We start from the raw sequence: 24385 nt of genomic DNA on the forward strand, positions 1-24385 counted from the left end.
TATATCGATATTTTCAGCGTTTTAATGCATTATTTGGGCAATATATCGCGATATTATCGTTTATATCGCGAAACGAAACCCAAAAATACTTTAAAATGCTCAAAATAATAAACTAACAAGAACGGACACTGCACCTGATCTTAGCCAAAAGGCCGAGAAGGGTATGCCCTCGTCAGCTTTGGAATATGGCTTTTATAGACCTGTTTGCTTGCTCACTTCTATTGCACGGCCGATGTGGGATGCAAACTACTAGAAGCAACGTTCTTTTTTCCTCCTCTACCGCGCACCAGCTTATGCAGAATCTTATGTTCCTTCCCCTCCTTTGCCTCCAAAAACTTTACTTTCCTTGCTATATCTTTCTTTTCAGCTACCATCCTTTGCTACACCATTTCTACATTAATATTGTTGTCTTCCATTATAAGCGTATGTATACTAGTTGTGAATCCCCCGATAGCTTCAACAACTTCCTCATCCGAGAGTCTATCCATAGCTTGTGACCACTCATTACATAACACAAAAACGGGCGGTGCTCCAATAACTATTAACGAAAAAATTGTTTAGGATGATACAAGCAGTGTTCTAAAACGCGGGCTAGGCAGCGCCTAGGCGCTGGACGGCGGGTCTCCGCCGCGATTATTATGAAATCGTTCAACAAATCGGAAGGGTTATTAATCGGTGTCTAGGTGGCTGTTGGGCGGGCAAGACGGCCGCTGGACGGGCAACGCGGGCTAGGCGGCCTCGACGGCCTCTTGGTTTTGTAACCAAAAAAAAAAAACTTTTTGTATAGACGACAAGAGAGTGATCTATTGAGGAAGGAGAGAGAGATCTGCAATTTTGTTGTTGAAAGAAAAAAGAGAGAGCCGTCTGGAACTTCTTGAAACCATCGCCATCGGGGATCACCACTACACTGACCCATACAATTCAGTTCATTTTTGGGTTGGGTTGGTCGGGATCTGCGGTTTGATGAAAATGAAGACTTGGTTGCTCGATGACAAGACGACACCGCAGGAAGAACTAGGTTGTTTAAACCAAGAGATCTGCGGTTTGATGGAGAAGCGAAGAGAAGAGATGGAGACTTTGGAATTGACGACATAAAGAAAAAACAGATGAAAGTTGGGTGTCAGAAATGAGAACAAAGAAAAAGACTTGTTTAATAAGATGAGAGTTGGGTGTCAGAAATGATTCAATGAACAAAGAAAAACACTTGTGGGTGTCAGAAATGATTCAATAAACAAAGAAAAATACCTGTTTAATAAAGTAATGGATTGAGAATATATAATTAATTAAACAAAATATCTAGAAGCTATCAAATCTTTTATCATCTTTACTTTACGTTAGGAGTTTCTAACTAAACATACAAGATCTTTTTGCGTTATGTCTTTTTGGATGTATTTTTGCATTTTATTATTCATTTATTATCCATAGAAGTATATTTTTTAGATGTAAATAGACACTTATTTACAAGATATAAAATAAATTTACATAAATCCACCTAGGCGCCCGTCTAGACCCTGCCTAGCCGCCTAGGCGCTAGGCCCCTGCCCACCGCCCGACTAGCGCCTAGCGTTTTTTAGAACCTTGGATACAAGTCCTTGCGCTAGATATAATTTCCAAATACGTAAAAAATTTGACATTTACTTTATACAAACTTGAAAAACATCATTAGCACCCAGATTAATGTTAGGTCTTCTCCAATGTGTCGATTTTTGGGTTGTTAATTGCTATATGCTATAATATGGAACTTGAACGTCTACAATGCACCCTAATGCATTAAAAGTTGGAAGTGCAAAATTCGGTACAATATTCTGTCATTTTTATTCACTTTCTATTTTCTAATACCCTAAGCAATTTGATCATATCTTGCTTAGTTCATTTAGACATCTCACATTTGACTTGAAATATAGTATGGTACCCCAAATATAGTATTACCATTAGAGATGCTGAATGTGCATTTATCCTTGAAATTGTATTAATCATAAAATAGTGAAAATTCCTTTCTTAGATCTTAAGTGCCCCTCTTTTTTTCTGTTTCTCACTCACTCATGTCTAAATCTTGTCGAGTTGCATATATTTAGTTGTACGAATGAGCATTAAATTGTTAATACCATGTAATGTATAAAGTGTAAAATATTGTACTAATTCATTATATATAAATGATTATGGTATGTTTAAACTTCTTTCATTAATTACTAAATATTTTCTACACTCACAATGTTTGCCAGCTCACTATATAATCAACTTAAATCAGTTAAATCCATCATGCAATGCATTTCCTTCTAATTTTTTGTGATAAACTAATAGATAATTGACTAAATAAACATCCTGCAAAGTTTCAATAAAAATTTCCAAGTTTTTCTTACAATTTCCGTGGTTTCCATATTATTTTTATCGATATCGATAATATCCCGATATTTCCATCGATATTTCCGTGTTTTTGGATTATCGATATTTCCGATATCATCGATATTTAATACTAATAGTCGAAGGTTTGGATGAACCATATAAATTGAATTTGCTTCGAAGGTCTGAGAATTGTAGTTGCCCTCCATTGATGAAGCTTTTGTTGGCACCATAAATTGGTTTTGCTTCACACTGTCTTGATCAAGAGTGTGTGAAGCATTTGAGAATTGTAGTTGCCCTCCATTGATGAAGCTTTTGTTGGCACCATAAATTGGTTTTGCTTCACACTGTCTTGATCGAGAGTGTGTGAAGCTTTTGAGAATTGTGGTTGAACTCTTTTGATGAAGCTTTTGTTGGCAACATAAATTGGTTTTGCTTCACACTGTCTTGATCAAGATTGTGTGAAGCTTTTGAGAATTCTGGTTGCCCTCCATTGATGAAGCTCTTGTTGGCACCATAAATTGGTTTTGCTTCACACTGTCTTGATCAAGAGTGTGTGAAGCTTTTGAGAATTGTGGTTGAACTCCTTTGATGAAGCTCTTGTTAGCCTTGTCCAAGCTGGTTTTCAAAGTTCGCTTGATTATTTTGTTGATGGGTTCAACTTGTCCATTAGACTGGGGATGAGCTGGGGAGGCAAAACATAAGTTGATGTTGAACTTAGAGCAGAACATCCTGAACTTATTGTTGTCAAACTATCGCCCGTTGTCAGTGACTATCGCATTGGGAATGCCGAATCTGCAAAGGATGTTCTTCCATATGAAGTCTTCTATTTTTGCCTTGGTAATGGTTACCAAGGGTTCTACTTCGGCCCACTTTGTGAAGTAGTCAACTGCAATGATTGCATAGCGGACCTTGCCCTTCCCTGCAGGCATTGGGCCGATCAAATCAAGTCCCCATTGGGCGAAGGGCCAAGGGCTAATCATGGGAGTGAGCGGCTCGGGAGGGGAGTGAGGAGTAGTTGCGTAGCGTAGCGTTGACATTTTTCTTCCAATCTTGTCTTCCACCGCTGAGGCGAGGCGAGCCAAAGCATCTGCATAACTGTTTGCCGCTCGAGGAATTTAGGTGATCTGGTAGTGGAAGTGCTGGAGCAACAATTGTGTTTGTGCCAGATATGCTGCCATAGAGCTATCCTTAGCATCAAAGTTGTTAGTGACCTGGTTAACCACCAATTAGGAGTCACTGAAGATATTAATTCGTTTAACCCCAAGGTGTTTAGCCAAACGTAAGCCTGCTAGGAGGGCTTCATATTCGGCCTCATTGTTCGACACCTTGTATTTGAAACGAATAGCATACTCCATCGCCACTTTGTCAAGGGTCATAAGGATTAGTCCTACTCCACAACCCTGTTGGTTGGACGAGCCATCAACATATAGACTCCATGTTGGGGCTGTTGGTTCTATTTTCTGAGCTTCCGAGGGTAATGAAACCACTTCTTTAGGCGTAGAAACAATGTCAACAGGATATGTGAAGTCGGTGATGAAGTCTGCCACTGCTTGGCCCTTCCCAGCTGGCTTTGGTTGGTAAGAGATGTCAAACTCACCCAATGCTATTGCCCATTTGATCATTCGCCCGGAAATGTCAGGACTTTGGAGTATCTGTCGAAGATGATGATTGGTAAGCACGATGATAGAGTGTGCTTGGAAGTAAGGGCGAATTTTTTGAGCAGACATGACCAATGCTAGAGCCAATTTCTCAATGTTGGAGTATCGTGTCTCTGCATCTTGTAAGGCATTGCTAGCGTAGTAGACAGGTCGTTCGACATTACCATCCTTTCGAATAAGAACGGAACTTACTGTTGAAGCTGATACCGACAGATAGATAATGAGAGTGTCACCAACCTCAGGTTTGGAGAGCAAATGGGCTTTACTCATGTAGTCTTTGAGGTTCTTGAATGCCTCAGCACATTCATCAGTCCATGTAATGTAGTTCTTACTTCCCTTAAGTGCTTTGAAGAAAGGAACACATCTGTCTGTGGCTTTAGAGATGAACCTAGTTAAGGCTGCCACCTTGCCAGTAAGGCTCTGAATGTCTTTTGAAGTTACCGGTTCCTTCATGTCGATGATTGCTTTGATCTTCTCGGGATTAGCCTTAATGCATCGTTGGCTTATCATGAAGCCTAAGAATTTGCCAGAGCCTATGCCGAAGGCACATTTGTTGGGGTTCAACCTCATTCGATACCTATTCGAAATGGTGAAAGTTTCAGATAGGTTGGTAATGTGTTGGTCAGCATGTTTGCTCTTGACTAGCATATCATCAACGTAAACTTCCATGCTCTTCCCAATCTGTTCGGCGAACATTGAATTAACCAGTCTCTGATAAGTCGCTCCTGCATTCTTTAGGCCGAAGGGCATGACTTATATCAATATAGTCCCCTGTCAGTAGTGAAGGCTGTGTGTTCTTGGTCTAGAGGGTTCATAAGGATTTGGTTGTATCCTAAGTAAGCATCCATGAAGCTCAAGAGTTCACACCCTGCCGTAGAGTCTATAAGTCTGTCTATGAGAGGAAAAGGAAAGCTATCATTCGGGCATCCTTTGTTTAGGTCGGTGTAATCGATACACATTCTCAACAAGACCTTTTGGCGCAGGAGACTTTTCTTGGTCGGATTCTTCTTAACAATGACAACATTTGCTACCCACGTTGGATAATTGGCTTCGCGGACGAAGCCTATACCTTTGAGTTTTTCAACTTTTGTCTTAATTGCCTCGTACCGTTCAGCGTCATAAGATCTTCGCTTCTGTCTCACTAGCTTAGTCTTGGGGTCAATACTTAAGCGATGACAGATTATATCGGGAGAGATGCCTAGCATGTTCTCGTATGACCAGGCAAAGACCTCAGTGTTCTCTTGCAAAAAAGAGATTAATGCCAACCGAATGAGTGGTGACAAGGTGGTGCCAATCTTCACCATGCGATCCGGATAATCTTTTGAGATAAAGACATTCTCCAACTCTTCAGCGGGTTGTGCTTGCTGGGTGAAAGAGTCATCTTGAGGATCGTCGGGTTGACTTTTGCCACCGTGAAGATCCACGTTGGCTTCGCCTGGGCTGGTATTTATGACTTGGTCATGTGTAGAAAGGGTTTCCTTGGGCACAGGCAAGTGTTGTTCCTTGACCGAAGTGTTGTAACATGATCGTGCACTAAGTTGATCTCCTCTGATGTAACCATTGCCATAAGGGGTTGGAAATTTCATCAACAACATATGTGTGGATACCATGGCCTTGAGATCATTGATGCATGTGCGTCCGAAGATGACATTGTATGCCGTTGGGCAATCAACCACCAGGAAATTAATGGTAATGGTAGCTGTGTAAGGGCCTGTACCAATGGTGAAAGGTAAGTGTATGCTCCCCAAAGGTTGCACGATATCACTGGAGAAGCTTATCAGAGGGGAAATCAAGCGATCGAGCAAGTGTTCAGCTACATTAAGTGCCCTGAAAGCTTCAGCAAACAACATATTGACCGAAGCCCCCGTGTCTACCAGGATTCATCGTACTTCAAATTTGGCTTTGTGAGCTTCCACGATCAGTAGGTCATTGTGAGGGTAGATGATACCTTTTTCTTCATCAGGGTAGAAACATATTGGATCCCAGTTAGGCTTTTGATACTTACCTCCCTTGATGTCTTCCACGTGAAACACATAGTGGCCAGACCTTAAAGCTCGTTCACTATTTTTCATGGCCCTATTGGAAGATTTAGATATGGGTATGCCACCACTTATGGAATATATCACATTTACCTGGCGTTAGTTACGGTTACCCCTTGGAGGGTGAAAGAGGAATTGATCAATTTTCCCTTCACGTGCCAAAGCTTCAATATGATCACGAATGGTGATACACTTCTCGCCATCATGGCCGTTATGCTTGTGGTAACAGCAAAACGTGCCCATGTTCTTCGTGGGCTTGTAATCCGGGCACCTCGGCTTTGGCTTCGGTATCAAATGTGTTATGCTGGGGTAAATGGCCACGCATGTGGCGTTCAAAGGTGTGTATGCCTCATACCTCGGGGTAAGGGCTGTCATGACACGTGCTTGACCCACTGTGTTGACTGCTTTGGGTCGGGGATTATCATGGCGATACCCTTGGTTATCGCGGTAGTGTCCCTTACTCTTTTTACTAAAATGAGACTGGTGAGGATGGAAATATTTCCTTTTGCCCTGAGATTGATATGTCTGTTGACTTGACAAAGTATTAAGTAAGGCAGGGGGAGGCGCCACTGCCGTTTGGAAGGTCGAGGTCTTCTCATTTTGTTGGATCTGGCTTCCACTCCCTACTTGCTGATAAGGGGTGGTTGTGGGGGGTTTCCCTTGATATATCCTTGCCTCGGCGGAGGCATGGTTGTAAGCCTATGCCATCACCTCAGAGTAAGTCTTCCAAGTGTTGGCATTGACCATGTACTTGAAGAAACAATCACGTAGGCATGCCGTGAAGGCCTTAAGGGCGGTCTTGTCATCTGCCTCAACGCAGCAAGAATACTCATGGCTGAAACGACCAACATACTCTCGTAGCGACTCGTCTAGCTTCTGGTGAATAGTGTACAAGTCATCTGCAGAATGCAAGCGATCGGTCTGGAAGATGTGTTGAGAGACAAACAGTTTCCTCAGTTCCTCAAATGAGTCTACTGTCTCAAATGGAAGACAGCAATACCAGTTTAGAGCTCTACCAGAGAGGGTGGAGGGGAAGAGAAGACATCGCTCTTCGTCGGTGTGCATTCGATATGCCATGGTGGACTCAAAGAGGTTAAGGTGTTCAATTGGGTCCTCCCTTCCAGTATAAAGTTGTAAACCAAGCTTTTGTTTTGTTTTCGCTTGAAGGGGGGTGTCAAGGATCCTCCTTATGAGAGGGCCAGGCCTGGGTTGGTTCCAGTCAGGTATCTCGGCCTGACGTTCGACCTTCAACTTATTTACTTTCTCAAGGAGTTGTAGGACAAGGGGGTCTTGAGTGGAGTCATGTACCACTGGGATTTTCTTTCGTAAGTCTCCATCGCCTCTTTGAAGTAGGAAAGTTTGAGCAAGGGCGTGTGATTTTTCCTTGGACTCGCCGTACTGACTTCTAGGGCGAGTCTGTCGGAATACCTCAGAGTCCTATGTACCTTTATGTTCCTCTAGGACATGTTGTTCTTTCCCTATATTGACAGCTGGTTTGGGTCGTGGGAGGGGACCGGGTCTTTCAGAAACCCTTGGGTCATTGATCTTCGAGCATATGTGGATGGGATTCTCTCGACGTTGCTTTAGGAAGTCTCGGCAATCACGATAAACGACTTTCGATCCTTCCAACCATTTTGCAATGAGGTGTCTTCCTCCACTTCTCCTGCTTTGGGTCAAAGCAGCTGGGTTGAGAGAAGTCTCATGTTGATCAATGTTTTGATGATTAGCTTGTTCCTCATCAGGGATACCCATGTCGAAGAAATGTGACCCTCCGTGTTGGGGGGCATCCAGATGATGGTTGATGTCCACATGGGTAACAAGCTCGCGTGTTTGAGTACGCATAGTTTCGTGGAGCGTCTCAAAGAGCTTCTCATACTGCTCCTGGAGGACCTCATTCTTCATTGCTATTTTGTTGTTTTGAGCTTCTAGCTCATCGACTTTAGCTTGAAGAGCATCCCTTTTTCCTTCATTCTTTTATTGCTTCGCACTAGGTGCAAGAGGGGTGTCATTATGTGTGTTGTGGCTTCCTTCGCTCCCCATGTTGGAGAGGGATGCCTTGTCAAAAAGAGTGACGAATGGTGGAAACCAGCTTGACAAAGTTGAAAAGAGTGGGAATAAGTGTCGTTCCCCAGACGGCGCCAAATGTTGATGCATAAAATCAGTGGGGACTTTGGTACAACAGAAAATGTTAAGTTTGTGACATTCGCTAGATTGCTTCGGTCACTAGTGTGGATAAGTATGTAAATGGATAGGGACAAGGAAGCAAACACAAGATGTACGTGGTTCACCCAGATTGGCTACGTCCACGGATTAGAGGAGTTCTCATTAATTGTGAAGGTTTACACAAGTACATAGGTTCAAGCTCTCCTTTAGTGAGTACTAGTGAATGATTTAGTACCAATGACATTAGGAAATATTGTGAGAGAATGATCTCTATTTATAGAAGAGAGTTTCTAGTTTCATTTTGACATTGACACGTGTCGTGTTGTGATTGGCTTCTGATGTTGACACGTGTTGCGCTATGATTGGCTTCTGATGTCGACACGTGTCACGCTGTGATTGGCCTCCTGATTGGAAGGAAACTCTTCTGGGTCCTTGACGGTATAACGTTGACCAGTGCTCAGTAGTTTCGGGATTGGTCAAGTATGGTACAAACACTAATTTTATTTATTTTTATTTGGGAAATGTTTGAATTGAAAATTAATTAGGAGTTTAATAAGGGTGTGAGTATTAAAACTCTAAATCAATTACTATTTTTTTTTTATAAAAATTATGTAACTTACATGTAATTCATTAATATATTAATGATAGGGACTTTGATCAAAATCTAAAAACTGATAAGGTCTTAGTTAATGGACATTAGAAACTAGGGACCGTAAACTAATTTTTCCTAAATAAAAATAGGCAACTGGCATTCCCTATAGTGAATATGGGTTTTTGGCTAAGTTAGATTAATGGTTTCGTGGTAATAAGTTAATCGGAAGATAATTTTCGTGATGAAAATACTCGGATTTAAACTCTCGTTAAGTCCGTTAGGTTTAAGCTTAAAATTAACATATCTGTTAACATCCCCACTCAACTTTTTTCCAGGTAACACAAGTGGTCCATGAACCCCAAAACCCCTGTCAAATTGGGAGGAGGATTCTCTCATCTCATAAACTCTCTCCTCTTCCCACCCATCCTACTTAAACAGTTACGGTTAAGCCACGTCAATATTTTGTTAAGAATCAATGTCAGCCCAAAAGACCAACACAAGTTATCATACAAAGCCCAAATGATAAAGCCCAAGTCCTATCTCAAGCAATTTGTTGAAGCTCGTAGAAACTTCTCAACATGTGTGGAATAGATGATATTTTGTGGCAAGTTTGCTGCAAAGCACTTTGTGTGGTAGAGAATTACTTAGTTTAAATAAATGTGTGATGTGTATCTCATATAGCTTGCTATAAATACCCAAGTATTCTAGCCTTGTAAATCATCGAGAAGTGAAGAAGAAAATAAGACTACAAGTCTTATAGTGTGTTGAGTGTTTGTGAGAGTTGAGAGCTATCTTTGTAATATTTTCAATTTAATAAAATCTTTTGTTGTGTCTCAAATTTTCGAGTGAATTTCTTCTTTGACATATAAAATTTAGAGTTATTTATTCTAAATTTTTCTCAACACATTTTATATTGATTTTTATATAGAGATAATAAGACAAAAAAAAACATATAAGAGAAAGGAAGGGAAGGAAATGAGGATAAGAGGAAAGAGAATTCTATTCCGTCAAATTGTTGTCGAATGCTGACTGGCTGACAGCCACTTCGGCTCCGACGACTAGAGGCGTGAAGCCACTGAACATTAGAGTTGAATACTTTTAATTTTTTTCAATTTTCTGAACAAGAGATCGTTTAATGGATGAGAGATCTTCTCTCTCCGATTTTTCCACTCGGGCGTGTGAAATCAGCTTCTGGGTCCAATCAGATTCGGTTGCTGAAGCAGAAATGCTTCAACTCCCTCAGATAACAGGGCTCTTTGACTCGATTCTTCAGATTCAGATCTTTGTTTTCAGTTGCAGAAAAATGGTGTTTGAAAACTGGTTTTGATTTCGAATCACTCCTCACCAACATTCAAACCAATCTCACTACCACCCAACTTCCGTCGACCAATCCCGATTCTCCGTTTTCAATCAGATTGCGAAATTGTTTTAAAAAAATTCAGCTATGATCTTGAGTTTGTCATCTCTTCTATAAACTCCAGGTGTTGGGTTTTACGTTTAAATCCAAATTCCTACAAAATTAACAAACAATTCAATTAAAGTTCCACGTAAGAAACCATAACTAAGATTTTAAATGTTACTTCAATCATCTAATGCTGCAAAAAAAAAAATTAAATAAATAAAATAGTCGTTCAAATGGACAAAAGAGCTTTGAATGGTATCGATGGATCAAAGAATTCATAGCTTTGGATGAATGAGATTTTTTTCCCTTTTGGTTATGAAGTCTGAATGGGTTAACGGAGTCGATGAAAATGTTAAGTCTGAGCTTAAATCAAACTTCACCATGAAAATTTCATAACGAGAATTATCTTCTGATTACTTTATCACTACAAGAACCATTAATCCAATATGGCCTAATCTTTTTTTTCTTTTATATTGAAATATTAATGTTTATTAAAACCACCATAAAGCTTGGCAGCAAAAGAAAGAAAGCACCATTTATGTATACATGTACGTTTGTTTGACTTGGGAATTTGGATCTATGATGTATGTAATGTCGTTTCCGCCATACGTTGGTCAGCAAAAGCTAGCTAGCGTACGTTGGATTCTGTCTATGGGAGTGGACCCAATGGAAAGTGGGACGTCGCCAAAATGCAGAAATCGTTGAAAATAGCCAAAATGCAGAAACCATTGAGAGATATATTTTTTATTTTTTATTGAAAGAGATGTTTACATTGCAATAGATGTACAACAATTGTGTGATAATTTAATTTTTACATTTAAATGTTTTTAGTGATAATGAACTTATTATGTGACGTTTTTAAGGCATAAAATATCGCCGACAACAATTACAAGTTGTTTGTATTGATAAATTATTAACAACATTAATATTGTCTATTATCTAAAAGAATTTGATTACTTACATTTTTTTTGGAACCTATTATGCTTTTAAATTTCACCCATCCCCTCGAAAATTCTGGCTTTGCCAATGGCACGACCGTATTCAGAAGAAGAACAAAGTTAGCTCAGTAGTTGCTCGATCTGCATGCCACGTGGGCTTTGTAATTTTCAGAATCAACAGTAGCTAAAATCGTTTTTTGAATGCTGTTAACTTGTTAATTTAATAAAAATTTAGAGTTTCTATTAGAAGCATTCTTACACTTATTTTCAACTGGGCGCAACTGGCCACATTAGGCATGTTGTAGCTTTGCCAGTGGTTGTAGGGGGGTGGGGGTCGGGGAACTAAAAGAGAAGGCAATATTAGCATGACCAATCAAGGGTGGCTTAGGAAAATGATGCAAAAATGTTATGGAGACATGCTTGTTTGTTCTTTTCTCTTCATTGGAATTGTGGAAGAAATAAGGAGATGCTTGCCTTTTGTGTTCTCTTCATTGGAATTGGATTCCTAGATCTGCAAACAAGCAGGCTCATGCGGCTACATCGTTGGTGATACAGAGGGGTGTGCTCTTCGAGATGGGACTATGTGCCCCCATTCCTTTCTTGTCGGTGTTTTGTCTAGGGATGGAATCCCTTGTCCCCTGTTGGCTGTAGGGGCTATTTCCTGGGGTGAAAATAGCCCCAGTTTTTACTTATAGAAACATTTATGTTCCTACTCTATGTAAGAGCTGTGCTTATCTTCTTCTTGTCCGAGGAGTCTTTTTATATTTTCTTCTCCATGCTGCTTTGTTTATGGTATTCCTCATACTGCTTTGTTAAAGGAATTCTTCATGCTGCTCTATATAAGAGATGTGTTTATCTTCACTTTTAAAATATGAGACGATACGTTATTTGTTATTATACAAGTAAAAAAAATTGTTTTTTAAAGTGTCCTATGGTACATATGCATATTTATCGAACACATTAAAAAAAATCTCTGACCTTCTCCAACTTGTATGTGGTTGCATAATTGCATTGCATGGTCCGTTGGATCCTGCGTACAGCTTAAACGTTATATTACTAGGAACATACGTAAATGTTATGCATGCATGATGTCAGTCAGTCAAAGTCAGAGAAACAATTAAAAGTGTAAAAGTCTATCCAATTCAATTCGATCGGTCGAAAGTCGCCGATCCAGATGACTGAATAATTTGGTTTCCAAGTGTCCATTAGTCGTTGTTTTAATAAAGAATTAACAGTTGTTCAATTACGTACTTATCATAGTTACTGCATATTAATTAGTCGTGGTTGTTTGAATTTTGACAAGGAAGAGAAGAAGAAATATTTTAACAATTTGGTAAAGGGAGCTCTTAGCTATCCGTCAAACCTTCTGTTTGTATTTTCACATTGGAGAGAGACATTGTTCTCCCTCTCTCAAGGGTTTTACACGGTAGTTTTTCCTTTGGAGGAAAAATCTATTTAACTTCTCTCACACGCCACAATTCCTAGTTCTAGTTGCATTAACAATTAATACAACTTTACATTAATATTTCAACACTGGTCCCATGGATGACGGACAGACTGAGAGCATTGATATCGAAACTGGGCGTATGGGAGGGATTATATGGAGTATTAATATTTTATTCCGACGCTTTTCATGACCGGTACTAATTAAATTAAACTCAGAATCCTATATATACATGCGCATGTCGATTCCTGTTTGATCCATATATTCGATCAGAAATACAATGTCATCAATATCAGAGAGGAGCCGCACATCACAAGTCATAACATGCAAAGGTATGCCTATTGCCTAATGAATGAATTACGGCCTGCACACAGTCGGTATTGCATATATAACATGCATACAAATATATATAATTAAGTTCATTAATACATATAATAATTAATTAAATGTGATGTGGTGGCGCATGCATGCAGCGGTGGTATGCTGGGGAGTAGGAGAAGCATGGAAGGTGGAAGAGATAGAGGTAGAGCCTCCAAAGAGGTCTGAAGTTCGGGTGAAGATGCTCTATGCCAGTCTCTGTCACACTGATATCTTGATCTCCAAAGGACACCCAATTGTAATTACTAATTACTACCTCAACTCAATATTCATCCCTTAATTTATAACAGTAATAATCATTATATCGTTTACTTAATTAATTTGATTTTGTAGTAAGGGTTTATTTTCTTTCTTAATTTAAGATGGTCTTGTGATAATATTTTGACAATTAATTAAGAGGGCCGGCGGGTGTGCTTTTTTTTTTTTCCAGCCTCTCTTCCCTCGAGTTCTTGGTCACGAAGGCGTTGGGTACGTACATACGTAGTATTGTTCATTATTCATTTATATATATAGGGACACACTTTTTTACACATATTTTGACACATGTTTTTGTGGGGTCCACTTCGTAATATACTTTAATGATCTAACTGTTTATCTTTTATGTCTTACCTCAAAGTTCATGTCTACAAAAAATTTCTCAAATTCCAAGCTATATTTATTTGTAGAACCGTATTAGTCAATTTTCTTGACAACAAATGAAATATCTTAATAATTTTGGATTTGTCTAATTTTTTTGCAATGATAGTCCATGAATAATGTACTAAAATTTAGACTGTTCGAAGAGTTGCAATACATCATAAAATCAGCCCTACAAAATAGATATCACAATGTGTGTCAAAAGCGTGGATCTTAACCTTGTATATGCGCCAACTAATTTTGCTGCATGCATTTTTGCGCGCGCATGTAGTGTGGTGGAGAGCATCGGGGAGGATGTAAGAAACATAAACGGAGGAGACGTGGTGATTCCAACGTTTGTCTCAGAGTGCGAAGAATGCGAGAATTGCGTGTCGGGAAAGACAAACATGTGCCTGAAAAATCCTTTACCCTTCAGCGGTCTAATGCCGGATGGCACTTCGAGAATGTCCGTTGCCGGACAAAAGCTCTACCAACTCTTTTCTTGCTCCACATTGTCCGAGTACATGGTGGTTAATGTTAACTACCTCCTCAAGCTTCCTGGTATTAGTACGACTAGTCCTAGTCTCCCCCACGCTAGCTTCCTCTCGTGCGGATTTTCTACTGGATTTGGGGCTCCTTGGAAGGAAGCAAAGGTTGAAAAGGGATCAACCGTCGCGGTCGTTGGTCTTGGTGCTGTTGGATTAGGGGTAAGTACCAGTACTATGTAATGACATTTACTAGTAATTAAATGATTAACTATTGTATTCATCTGAGTAATTAGCTGTAAACAACAACTAATTAATTAAATGGCCGGCCGACAGGCCGTTGAGGGGGCTAGAGCGCAAGGTGCGGCTAGGATCATTGGCATCGACAAAAATGAGAGGAAAAAAGGAAAAGGAGAAGCGTTCGGAATGACTGATTTTATAAACCCCGATGACGACGGTGATTGTAAATCGGTTTCTGAGCTGATCAAACACTCAACGGCTGGAATGGGTGTTGATTATTGCTTCGAGTGCACTGGCTTTGCCCCCTTCATCAATGAAGCGCTTGAAGCCACAAAATTGGTATATACTTTACTCTCTTTTTTCATTTTGTTTTTCCATACGAGGAGTACAAAATCTGTTCATTTAATTTCATCTTTTTTATCTGTTGCTTGCGTGCATGCATGGTTGTGCTTGTATCAGGGAACAGGAAAGGCAATAGTGATTGGAACCTCGACTGCAACAAGCGTTCAAATTAATTCCCTTCCCCTTTTGTGTGGACGAACCTTGAAAGGCTCCATATTTGGAGGGCTCAAACCGAAGACCGACCTTCCCGTTATAATCGACAAATGGATGAACAAGGTGAAGTACTAGCTCCTAACCCAAAGTCCTTGCTAGATATGAGGATTGTGATTGACAATTTCCGTTTTCATTTGTTTTTTAAATTGATTTCCCTCACAGGATATGCACCTTGACGAGCTTTTGACTCATGAAGTTCCTCTGATAGACATAAACCAAGCACTCGAGCTTTTAAGGCATCCTGATTGCGTCAAGGTTCTTATCAAGATTTGATGGCCTTGCTTGCCTGTATGCATCTTGTTACAAATAAATGAGTTCATTCGAGCCCCATATGTATTGTCGACACAAGGAATAAATGAACATTGATATGTTTTCGGATCTCTAGCATCTGAATAAGTAGTGAAATATATAAGCGTCATCTAATGTTCGCCCGTATCACAATATTCGAATAGTCACACAGATAAGTACAACCAGCAACCAGAAACTCCGGAAAGTAAGCCCCAACTCAACCTACCTTAGCAGAATCAAGTCACAGCCCTAAGGTTCCTAAAATAACTGCAGCTCTCCAACCTAGCAAAAAATAACAGAGAGGGATAAATCCTAATCCTACGTTGCAACTAAAGAATACATAAAGAAGATCACACACGGCCAGCTGAAAGAAAAATAGTGAGATGTTATTCGACACTGACAAGTACAACTCCCAACACTACTAAGGCGATCGAGCTGCCTTTCTTTGGGCCTGTTTTCTAATCTTGACCAAAGCCTTGCACAGGATTATTTCAATTGAAGCCTAATAGCATATCAGCTACGTCTTCAGCACTGGAAAAGATCAATCATGTTCATGAAACAAAATATACTAAATTGTTACTTGGTTCAGCTCAATCAGAAGACATCTGAACTAGGAATTTATCCATTACGTACAAACTTCAAAGGGCTAGAAATCCATTTATTAATCCTCCAACTTGTAATCACAATTATGATTGAAATGGCAGCTTTTGCAAAGTCTGACTACTATAACCATAGTACTGAAATAAACAACATCCTCCAAAACAATTATGGCAAGATCACATAGTTACACATCCAGTTTTAAACCCCATTAGTTAGCACCATTGGTACCTCAAGAGACTGAAACAAATCTCACATGGTAGCTTCTACTTCAGGATCATTTTTTATTGGCACCGTGGGCGCATCATTGTTCCCACCTCTCAAACGAGAAGACACATTGTCAATGGCTGAATTGAGCTGGCTTATTTTTGCATTCAATGTCATCCTAGTCTTCCGCTTTCCAGAAAAATGAAGATGAGTTAATATTTTTTTGAGCCAGAAAAATGGGAAATTTTTTTTTTAATAGATTGCATATCCAACATGTGGGAAATGGCGGATGTCATAGGGATCCCAAGTCTCTGCATTTAGAGAAATCTAAACCATTTGATTCATCTAACGGAATCCACTATTCCACATCAGAATAATTGCTTTACATTTAAACTCATGTTTTGTACCGTATCACTTACTACCACTCCCCCTCTTTAATGAGTTCTATTTGTTTCTACCCTCCACGTTCCTTTTTAATTGTTCATCTTTTCCCAGTAAGAAAAAAAATTCCTACTCTTTCTCCAGTCTCACTAGTCGAAAACCGAACAGTAAAAAGTCATATTCCTTTTCTTTTTCCATTTTAATTTTTCGTATGTTTGTCCATCTCTTCAATTTTTAGCTTTCTCAATCTTTCATACATTTGAAAAGCTTTTAAGGACGTATCTAACAATGATCGACTAATTTTCTTCTATAATTTATTTGATCGCAAAAAAGGGGTCGGCCTTGCCCACCCATTATTTCCTAAACCTGTTGACTTGCTTACTTGGGAAATTTGAAGAGATTTAAATCTCAATCGCATTGGGATTCAAGAGATCTTCATGAACAAAATAATTATTATATAAAACAAAGAATAAGTGGATTTTGGCTTTGCTTGGATCGGGAGCAGTGAGTTGGGAGATGAATAAATTTATATTGTGAGGCAGTGGGGATTCTGGGCAAAATTAAAAGTTAAAACAAAAATAACTTGAAAAGAAAGTAGTGAGTGATACGGTACAAAACCTGAGTTTTTTTTAACAAAAAACATGAGTTTTTAATTTAAAAAAATTATGCTGATATGGAAGGCTTAGTTCTGTTAGATCAATCAAATGATTTAGATTTCTCTAAATGCACGTAAATGCACTAAAGCTAAATGTAAAGACTCGGGATCCATGTCCCAGTTACCTCCAAACCTTCATCGTAATATATAGGTCTTCTTGCTTTCCGGAATCCATATTCATCTTCATTAAGTAGAGATCTTCTAATCTGCATAAGACAAAAGTGAAATCCAGAATAAAAACCCATATGAAAAAAACATATGCGGAATGGTCATCCTATGCTTCAAAGAATGGCTGGACGAGGGTTTTGTATCAAGGGATTTAGTCAACATTAGCAAGAAATGCACTACAAAACATTAGATAAGGCGATTGAAAATGCACTACATGAGCATTACAAAGTCACTCCACAAAGAATTTTCAAATGGCTCCTTTCTAGTAGTCATTTACAAATCCCTCTATCTAATGTTTTGCAGTGCATTTCAAACCCTTAACCAGGAAATCATTCATCAAAACACAAGATTAAGGGTCTTTGTGCGAAAACATGTAGCCAACAGGAATCAAGACCATATAAAGAACACTAAATGTTGACAGACAGATAATAGTAATCTGCGGATGAGGAGCACAAGTTGTCAATCTTTTCATTCATACGGAGCAGTTTGCATCCTGAAATCAATGGGAGCATGGGAATCTAAAATCTAAACTTACGTGATCAATTATAATAATAATAATAATAATAATAATAACAATAATAATAATAAGACGAAGAAGAAGAAGAATGGGCATGTCATCAGAAAAAGTTGGCGCAGCAAATTTCAAATTTCTGCAGTAGAGCATCATTACAGTGATCTCTTTGCTTGCATCAACAGTATAGTAAAAAACAACAACAAAGCCTTTTCCCACTAAGTGGGGTCGGCTATATGAATCCTAGAACGCCATTGCGCTCGGTTTTGTGTCATGTCCTCCGTTAGATCCAAGTACTCTAAGTCTTTTCTTAGAGTCTCTTCCAAAGTTTTCCTAGGTCTTCCTCTACCCCTTCGGCCCTGAACCTCTGTCCCGTAGTCACATCTTCGAACCGGAGCGTCAGTCGGCCTTCTTTGCACATGTCCAAATCACCGGAGCCGATTTTCTCTCATATTTCCTACAATTTCGGCTACTCCTACTTTACCTCGGATATCCTCATTCTCAATCTTATCCTTTCTCGTGTGCCCACACATCCCACAAAGCATCCTCATCTCCGCTACACCCATTTTGTGTACGTGTTGATGCTTCACCGCCCAACATTCTGTGCCATACAACATCGCTGGCCTTATTGCCGTCCTATAAAATTTTCCCTTGAGCTTCAGTGGCCTACGACGGTCACACAACACGCCGGATGCACTCTTACACTTCATCCATCCAGCTCGTATTCTATGGTTGAGATCTCCATCTAATTCTCCGTTCTCTTGCAAGATAGATCCTAGGTAGCGAAAACGGTCGCTTTTTGTGATCTTCGCTAGATTGCTCCGGTCATTAGTGTGGATAAGTATATAAATGGATAGAGATAGGAAAGCAAACACAAGATGTACGTGGTTCACCCAGATTGGCTACGTCCACGGAATAGAAGAGTTCTCATTAATTGTGAAGGGTTTACACAAGTACATAGGTTCAAGCTCTCCTTTAGTGAGAACAAGTGAATGATTTAGTACAAATGACATTAGGAAATATTGTGGGAGAATGATCTCGTAATCACGAAACTTCTAAGTATCGGAGTGTGGTGTCGTCTTGACTTGCCTTATCTGTCTCATAGGTAGATGTGTCATCTTCTCTGGAAGTACTCTTCCTCCATCCAGGGGTGGTATCTTTAACTGGTGGAGATGCACAAGGTAATGTATCAATTTCACTTGAAGCTTACTTGTAGTTTCAAGCTTGGTCAAGCGCGATACAAACCATGTAGTAGGAGTCCCCCAAGTCGCCGAGCTAGGGGGTCTGCTGAAAGAGGTGACAGACAAGGTAAGCAATCAGAGCACCGACTGATTGTTCACCTTCTCCCCATCTTGCAGCAGCATGAAGGATAAAGAGAAGAAAAATGAGAAGAGATGATATGAGATACTTTTGCTTTTGAAGAAGTAACTTTCCACAGGCTTATTCTTGAACTGAGCTGGAGGGTTTTCTGGTTTCCTCCAAAGTATAAGGCCGACTGAAGAATTTGAGGGTCAAAACAAGTCCATCAAATCTAGAGTACGTTCCACCCTGCTGATATGGGATACTTTTGCTTTTGACAGAGTAATGGATGTATCGGCACGTGTGCTGTTACGCTTGTCTCCACATGCTTCCTTGTATCCTTCGCACTTGCCCTATCTGTTCCTCAAGCAGATGCGGAATCTTCCCTGGAAACATAAGATGTTGAAGATGAGTACTCGAGAGCAATGTCAGGTAAGTAATCAGGTAAGGGGTTCCAGGCAGTCAGTTCCTGGCTGGAAGCTTGATTCCAAGTGCTGACTGATTGCTCTCTTTCTCCTTGTCTTGCAGGTAAAAACAAGGCCAAAGGAAAAGACAGGGAAAAAGCATGATATGGGATACTCTTGCTTTTAACCCTGATGATATGAGATATTCTTGCTCTAGTATAGCTTGTTTGCAGAGGTATTATCGGGGGGAAAGAAAGCTGAATATTTCGAAAGGCTTCGTTGGGAGTGCCCTCTCAGATATGATGAAGGGTTGAGCATTTTTGCAGGTCTGCCTGTCCGTTGGGGATGGAGGTCGACATATATAGGAGTCTCCCTAACAACAAGTAGTAATGCTATTCATTTACCCTACTTGGTCATAGCACGGTAGTGGGAGCTGCCAGTTTCACATGTGTTAACTCTGTCAGAGCACTTTGAAAAAGTGGTCTGTGGTATCTGGCTCTCGAGATTCGGAGAACGATGCCTCTTCGATTTTTGAGAAAGCAATCATGCTGGGGGTCTGGCTCTCGAGATTCGGAGAGCAGTGTCTCTTCGATTTTTGAGGAAGTAATCATGTTGGGAGTTTGGCTCTCGAGATTCGGAGGGCGGTGCCTCTTCGATTTTGGAGCAAGCAATCCTGTTGGGAGTGTTGTCTCGAATGTGAGTAAAGGTTGGGCATGTTTGCTAGTCTACCTTGCCCGGAAGCACAAAGGTTGACACACAGGGACTTTCCAATTATCTAGCAATGGTACTGTTCCTTTACCCTCTCTTCGCTTTTGAGAAAGTAGTCATGTTGGGAGTCTGGCTCTCGAGATTCGGAGGACGGTGCCTCTTCGATTTTGGAGCAAGCAATCTTGTTGGGAGTGTTTTCTCGAATGTGAGTAAAGGTTGGGCATGTTTGCTAGTCTACCTTGCCACGAAGCACAGAGGTTGACACACAGGAACTTTCCAATTATCCAGCAATGGTACTGTTCCTTTACCCTTGTGGGTAATAATATGGTAGCTAGACCTTCAAAATTTATGTGTCTAAACTTTGTTAGTGCTGTTTCTTTGCTATTCTTTTACCTTTCTTGGTCAAAGCGATGTAGTGGGAGCTGCAAGCTTCACGTGCTCAACTTTGGCAGAGAACTTTGGCAAAGTTATCTATGGTACCCATGAGCTATTGTTGCGTGTGGGAAGTGGGTGATTGAACAGTAAGATTCATGTGCTTTCTACTTCACCAGAAGTCTTCGACAGAATGCCCATAATTTCTGCAAAGCTGAGTGTGCGTGTGACAGGTGCTGACAAGGCTAGAATAGTAGGTGCCTCTTCGATTTCTGAGATCGGCCCTCGTGGTCTCTGAGCAGCCCAGCTTTTGAGAAAGCGAACGCCTCTTCGATTGATTCGGAGAACGATGCCTTATCGATTTTTGAGAAAGCAATCATGCTGGGGGTCTGGCTCTCAAAGATTCGGGGAGCAGTGTCTCTTCGATTTTTGAGAAAGTAATCATGTTGGGAGTCTGGCTCTCGAGATTCGGAGGGCGGTGCCTCTTCGATTTTGGAGCAAGCAATCTTGTTGGGAGTGTTTTCTCGAATGTGAGTAAAGGTTGGGCATGTTTGCTAGTCTACCTTGCCACGAAGCACAGAGGTTGACACACAGGGACTTTCCAATTATCCAGCAATGGTACTGTTCCTTTATCCTCTCTTCGATTTTTAAGAAAGTAGTCATGTTGGGAGTCTGGCTCTCGAGATTCGGAGGACGGTGCCTCTTCGATTTTGGAGCAAGCAATCTTATTGGGAGTGTTTTCTCGAATGTGAGTAAAGGTTAGGCATGTTTGCTAGTCTACCTTGCCACGAAGCACAGAGGTTGACACACAGGGACTTTCCAATTATCCAGCAGTGGTACTGTTCCTTTACCCTTGTGGGTAATAATATGGTAGCTAGACCTTCAAAATTTATGGGTCTAAACTTTGTTAGTGCTGTTTCTTTGCTATTCTTTTACCCTTCTTGGTCAGAGCGATGTAGTGGGAGCTGCAAGCTTCACGTGCTCAACTTTGGCAGAGAACTTTGGCAAAGTTATCTGTGGTACCCATGAGCTATTGTTGCGTGTGGGAAGTGGGTGATTGAACAGTAAGATTCATGTGTGTTCTACTTCCCCAGAAGTCTTCGACAGAATGCCCATAATTTCCGCAAAGCTGAGTGTGCGTGTGACAGGTGCTGACAAGGCTGGAAAAGTAGGTGCCTCTTCGATTTCTGAGATCGGCCCTCGTGGTCTCTGAGGAGCCCAGCTTTTGAGAAAGCGAGCGCCTCTTCGATTTCTGAGATCGGCCTTCGTGGTCTTTGAGCAGCCCAACTTTTGAGAAAGCAAACGCCTCTTCGATTTCTGAGATCAACCCTCGTGATCTTTAAGCAGCTCAGCTTTTGAGAAAGCAAACGCCTCTTCGATTTCTGAGCAGGCGCCTCTTCGATTTCTGAAGCTCCGTCGAGTGCAGATTTTTATAGGGGCTGGCATTAAGTTCCAAAGCACACTTGAATCTCCACCAGTAGAAGCTTCATTCTTGCACTTCTAAGATCTTGATTTGTCCGACCTCTTCTCTCTTCAACACCTTTGAAAATGTCTGGCCCCTCCGACCGTCGTTTTGACTTGAACCTTGTTGAAGAGGCAGCCCCGCCTTCTCCAGACAACATATGGCGCCCATCCTTCGTCTCCCCTACTGGTCCTCTTACCGTTGGGGATTCCGTGATGAAGAATGATATGACCGCTGCGGTGGTGGCCAGGAACCTTCTCACTCCCAAAGATAACAGACTACTTTCCAAACGGTCTGATGAGTTAGCTGTTAAGGATTCGCTGGCTCTCAGTGTTCAGTGTGCAGGTTCTGTGTCTAATATGGCCCAACGCCTATTTGCTCGAACCCGCCAAGTTGAATCATTGGCGGCTGAAGTGATGAGTCTCAAACAGGAGATTAGAGGGCTCAAGCATGAGAATAAACAGTTGCACCGGCTTGCACATGACTATGCTACAAACATGAAGAGGAAGCTTGACCAGATGAAGGAAACTGATGGTCAGGTTTTACTTGATCATCAGAGATTTGTGGGTTTGTTCCAAAGGCATTTATTGCCTTCGTCTTCTGGGGCTGTACCGCGTAATGAAGCTCCGAATGATCAACCTCTGATGCCTTCTCCTTCTAGGGTTCTGTCCAGTACTGAGGCTCCAAATGATCCCCCTCCGGTGCCTTCTCTTTCTGGGGCTCTACCGACTGCTGAGACTTCTCCTAAGCAACCTTTGTGAAGGCTCCCTCTTGTGTGTTTATTTTGACTCATGTATATGTACATATTTGTAGCTTATCGGGGATATCAATAAATAAGCTTTCCTTCAACAGTATAGTAAATCACAAAATACTAAAGGGCAAGGATATAAAAGTAACATCCTACAACAGTCAAATAATGGATTTACTCTACCAAAGAGTATTCTTTCTTCTATGTTTAGAGTACTACAAAAATAATATTAAAAAAAAAAAAAAGAGTAAATCTTAGCAATGATTACTCCAAGGAAGCATGGTAATTAGGAGAATACTACCCAGTTTTCTTTTGGTAAGCATACAGATTCCACTACATTCCATCCATGGGTTAGGAACTTAGGTGTTGAATATGTGAAAAAGCGTATATTTAGGAAAATAAATTAATAAATAAATATGATGAACACAAATCGAAACACGTGAATACCGAAGCTCAGAAGAGTTATATGTGGGATAATATGGAAGCACCTGTGGAGCAAAAACGTAAGCCAAAGTCCCAAAGACAGCACCTCCTAACACAAAACCAGCGACGAAATCAGCACCGCCGCCGCCGCCTCTACTGTCGTCACTGCAGTGCAGCATATACAAAGGAATGGAATAAAACGGAGAGCAATTGAGAAATTGGAATTGGTATAGAAATGGAATATTACCTGTACTCGGCACGAACGGCGAAATTGCGATTGGTTCGCAGGTGAAAATGTTTCCTTTGGGTTTGGGCCTTGGCAGAGGACCACAAAACCTCACGCGCCTTCAGCTGGCATCCGCTGCCTGTACCCATTAGACATCACTAGAGCATCAGACTAAACAACACAGAGAGTCACAGACGATATTGCAATTTACAGATACATAATACATTGCCACTGTTGTTTGTTGTATAAATTAATTAACAATAAGAATCTGCTATTCGAGATTTCCGATTGAGTCACATACCTGCGAATGAGGTGGATAGAGGAGCAAAGCAGATAGCCATTAGATTTTAGAGACCCACTCAGAAATTACAGAGAGAGAAGCTGCAAGAAATGGGTGTTGCATGTTAATCATAGACCGCCCGTTTTGTAATTAGGATAAACACTCTTAGGGTAATACACACTTGAATCACTTTATTTCCCTAATTGCCCCAGTTGCTTTGACAAGGGAATTTCAATTTGCTTGTACAACGGAGGGCAATACCGGAAGCAAGCAAAGTTTTTAAAGTTATACAGCAAAGCTAATCCCTAAACTTTGTTGCTTTGGTTCTTCCGCCCCCGTTCGCTCCACCCTCCACGACCTTGGACCATCTCCTCGGACCCCGATTCAGCTTAATTGGATTTATTGTTTTTTTTTTTCTTTTTCTGTTTCTTTTTGGTAATTGAATTGACGGTAGTGAGTCAAGCTTGAGATTTCGTGCCTTACAAGTGAAAGAGAATATTACTATTGATTTGAGACTTATCATTTATAACTTATTAACTAAAAAAATATTACTAGACTATTGTACTAATTGATGATTGTTGCAACATGGCTTGATAATGCACTTATGGTAAGCATATTTTTAAGGGAATTTTAACGAAAAGTTCTCCGATACTGTTCACTTTAACGAAAAGCCACATTTTTACACTAAAAAATCAATCTTAGTACTATTCACTTTACCCTTTCTTTTGATCTTATCGTTAAAACTCAAAGTTTTCAAGCCCTTTTCATTAGTTTTCTTTATTTTTAAACGTTTAGTTCCATTTT

The 24385-nt window shown here is 40.5% G+C and overlaps 2 protein-coding genes and 1 pseudogene across 5 annotated transcripts; 1 reads left to right on the plus strand and 2 right to left on the minus strand.

Annotated features, from left to right (window-relative positions):
- LOC114826815 (U2 spliceosomal RNA) lies at positions 1 to 165 on the minus strand (annotated as a pseudogene).
- Positions 166 to 12738: 12573 nt separating this feature from the next.
- Positions 12739 to 15230, plus strand: LOC103445006 (8-hydroxygeraniol oxidoreductase-like). Its single transcript, XM_008383979.4, has 7 exons — positions 12739 to 12911; positions 13053 to 13195; positions 13388 to 13425; positions 13865 to 14279; positions 14394 to 14636; positions 14757 to 14915; positions 15015 to 15230. The coding sequence occupies exons 1-7, from the start codon at positions 12860 to 12862 to the stop codon at positions 15123 to 15125; spliced, it is 1161 nt and encodes a 386-aa protein (XP_008382201.1). The 5' UTR covers positions 12739 to 12859; the 3' UTR covers positions 15126 to 15230.
- LOC108173158 (uncharacterized) lies at positions 15221 to 23955 on the minus strand. 4 transcript variants are annotated; one of them, XM_029105389.2, is made up of 5 exons: positions 23603 to 23955; positions 23323 to 23440; positions 23141 to 23240; positions 17106 to 17186; positions 15221 to 15422 (listed from the first exon to the last, which is right to left on the minus strand). In XM_029105389.2, the coding sequence occupies exons 1-5, from the start codon at positions 23640 to 23642 to the stop codon at positions 15399 to 15401; spliced, it is 363 nt and encodes a 120-aa protein (XP_028961222.1). In that variant the 5' UTR covers positions 23643 to 23955; the 3' UTR covers positions 15221 to 15398. The 4 variants fall into 4 exon arrangements, with proteins under 4 accessions (XP_028961222.1, XP_070683298.1, XP_028961218.1 ...); XM_070827197.1 differs by lacking the exon at positions 15221 to 15422 and adding an exon at positions 15785 to 16127; XM_029105385.2 differs by lacking the exon at positions 15221 to 15422 and adding an exon at positions 15785 to 16130.
- Positions 23956 to 24385: the final 430 nt, after the last annotated feature.

The sequence above is a fragment of the Malus domestica genome, chromosome 01 (assembly GCF_042453785.1).
Source record: "Malus domestica chromosome 01, GDT2T_hap1".
Classification (NCBI taxonomy): Eukaryota; Viridiplantae; Streptophyta; class Magnoliopsida; order Rosales; family Rosaceae; genus Malus; species Malus domestica.

Excerpts from the sequence above, each read along its gene's own strand:
- LOC108173158 (XM_029105382.2), bottom strand. The coding sequence starts at position 23,642 with ATGGCTATCTGCTTTGCTCCTCTATCCACCTCATTCGCAG. Across the intron at positions 17,187-23,140 it reads CTTACGTTTTTGCTCCACAG|ATTAGAAGATCTCTACTTAA; the intron begins GTGCTTCCATAT and ends TGTCTTATGCAG. Across the intron at positions 16,134-17,105 it reads ATTACGATGAAGGTTTGGAG|CGGAAGACTAGGATGACATT; the intron begins GTAACTGGGACA and ends TTTTCTGGAAAG.
- LOC103445006 (XM_008383979.4), top strand. The coding sequence starts at position 12,860 with ATGTCATCAATATCAGAGAGGAGCCGCACATCACAAGTCATAACATGC. Across the intron at positions 12,912-13,052 it reads ACAAGTCATAACATGCAAAG|CGGTGGTATGCTGGGGAGTA; the intron begins GTATGCCTATTG and ends GCATGCATGCAG. Across the intron at positions 14,916-15,014 it reads TCGACAAATGGATGAACAAG|GATATGCACCTTGACGAGCT; the intron begins GTGAAGTACTAG and ends TTTCCCTCACAG.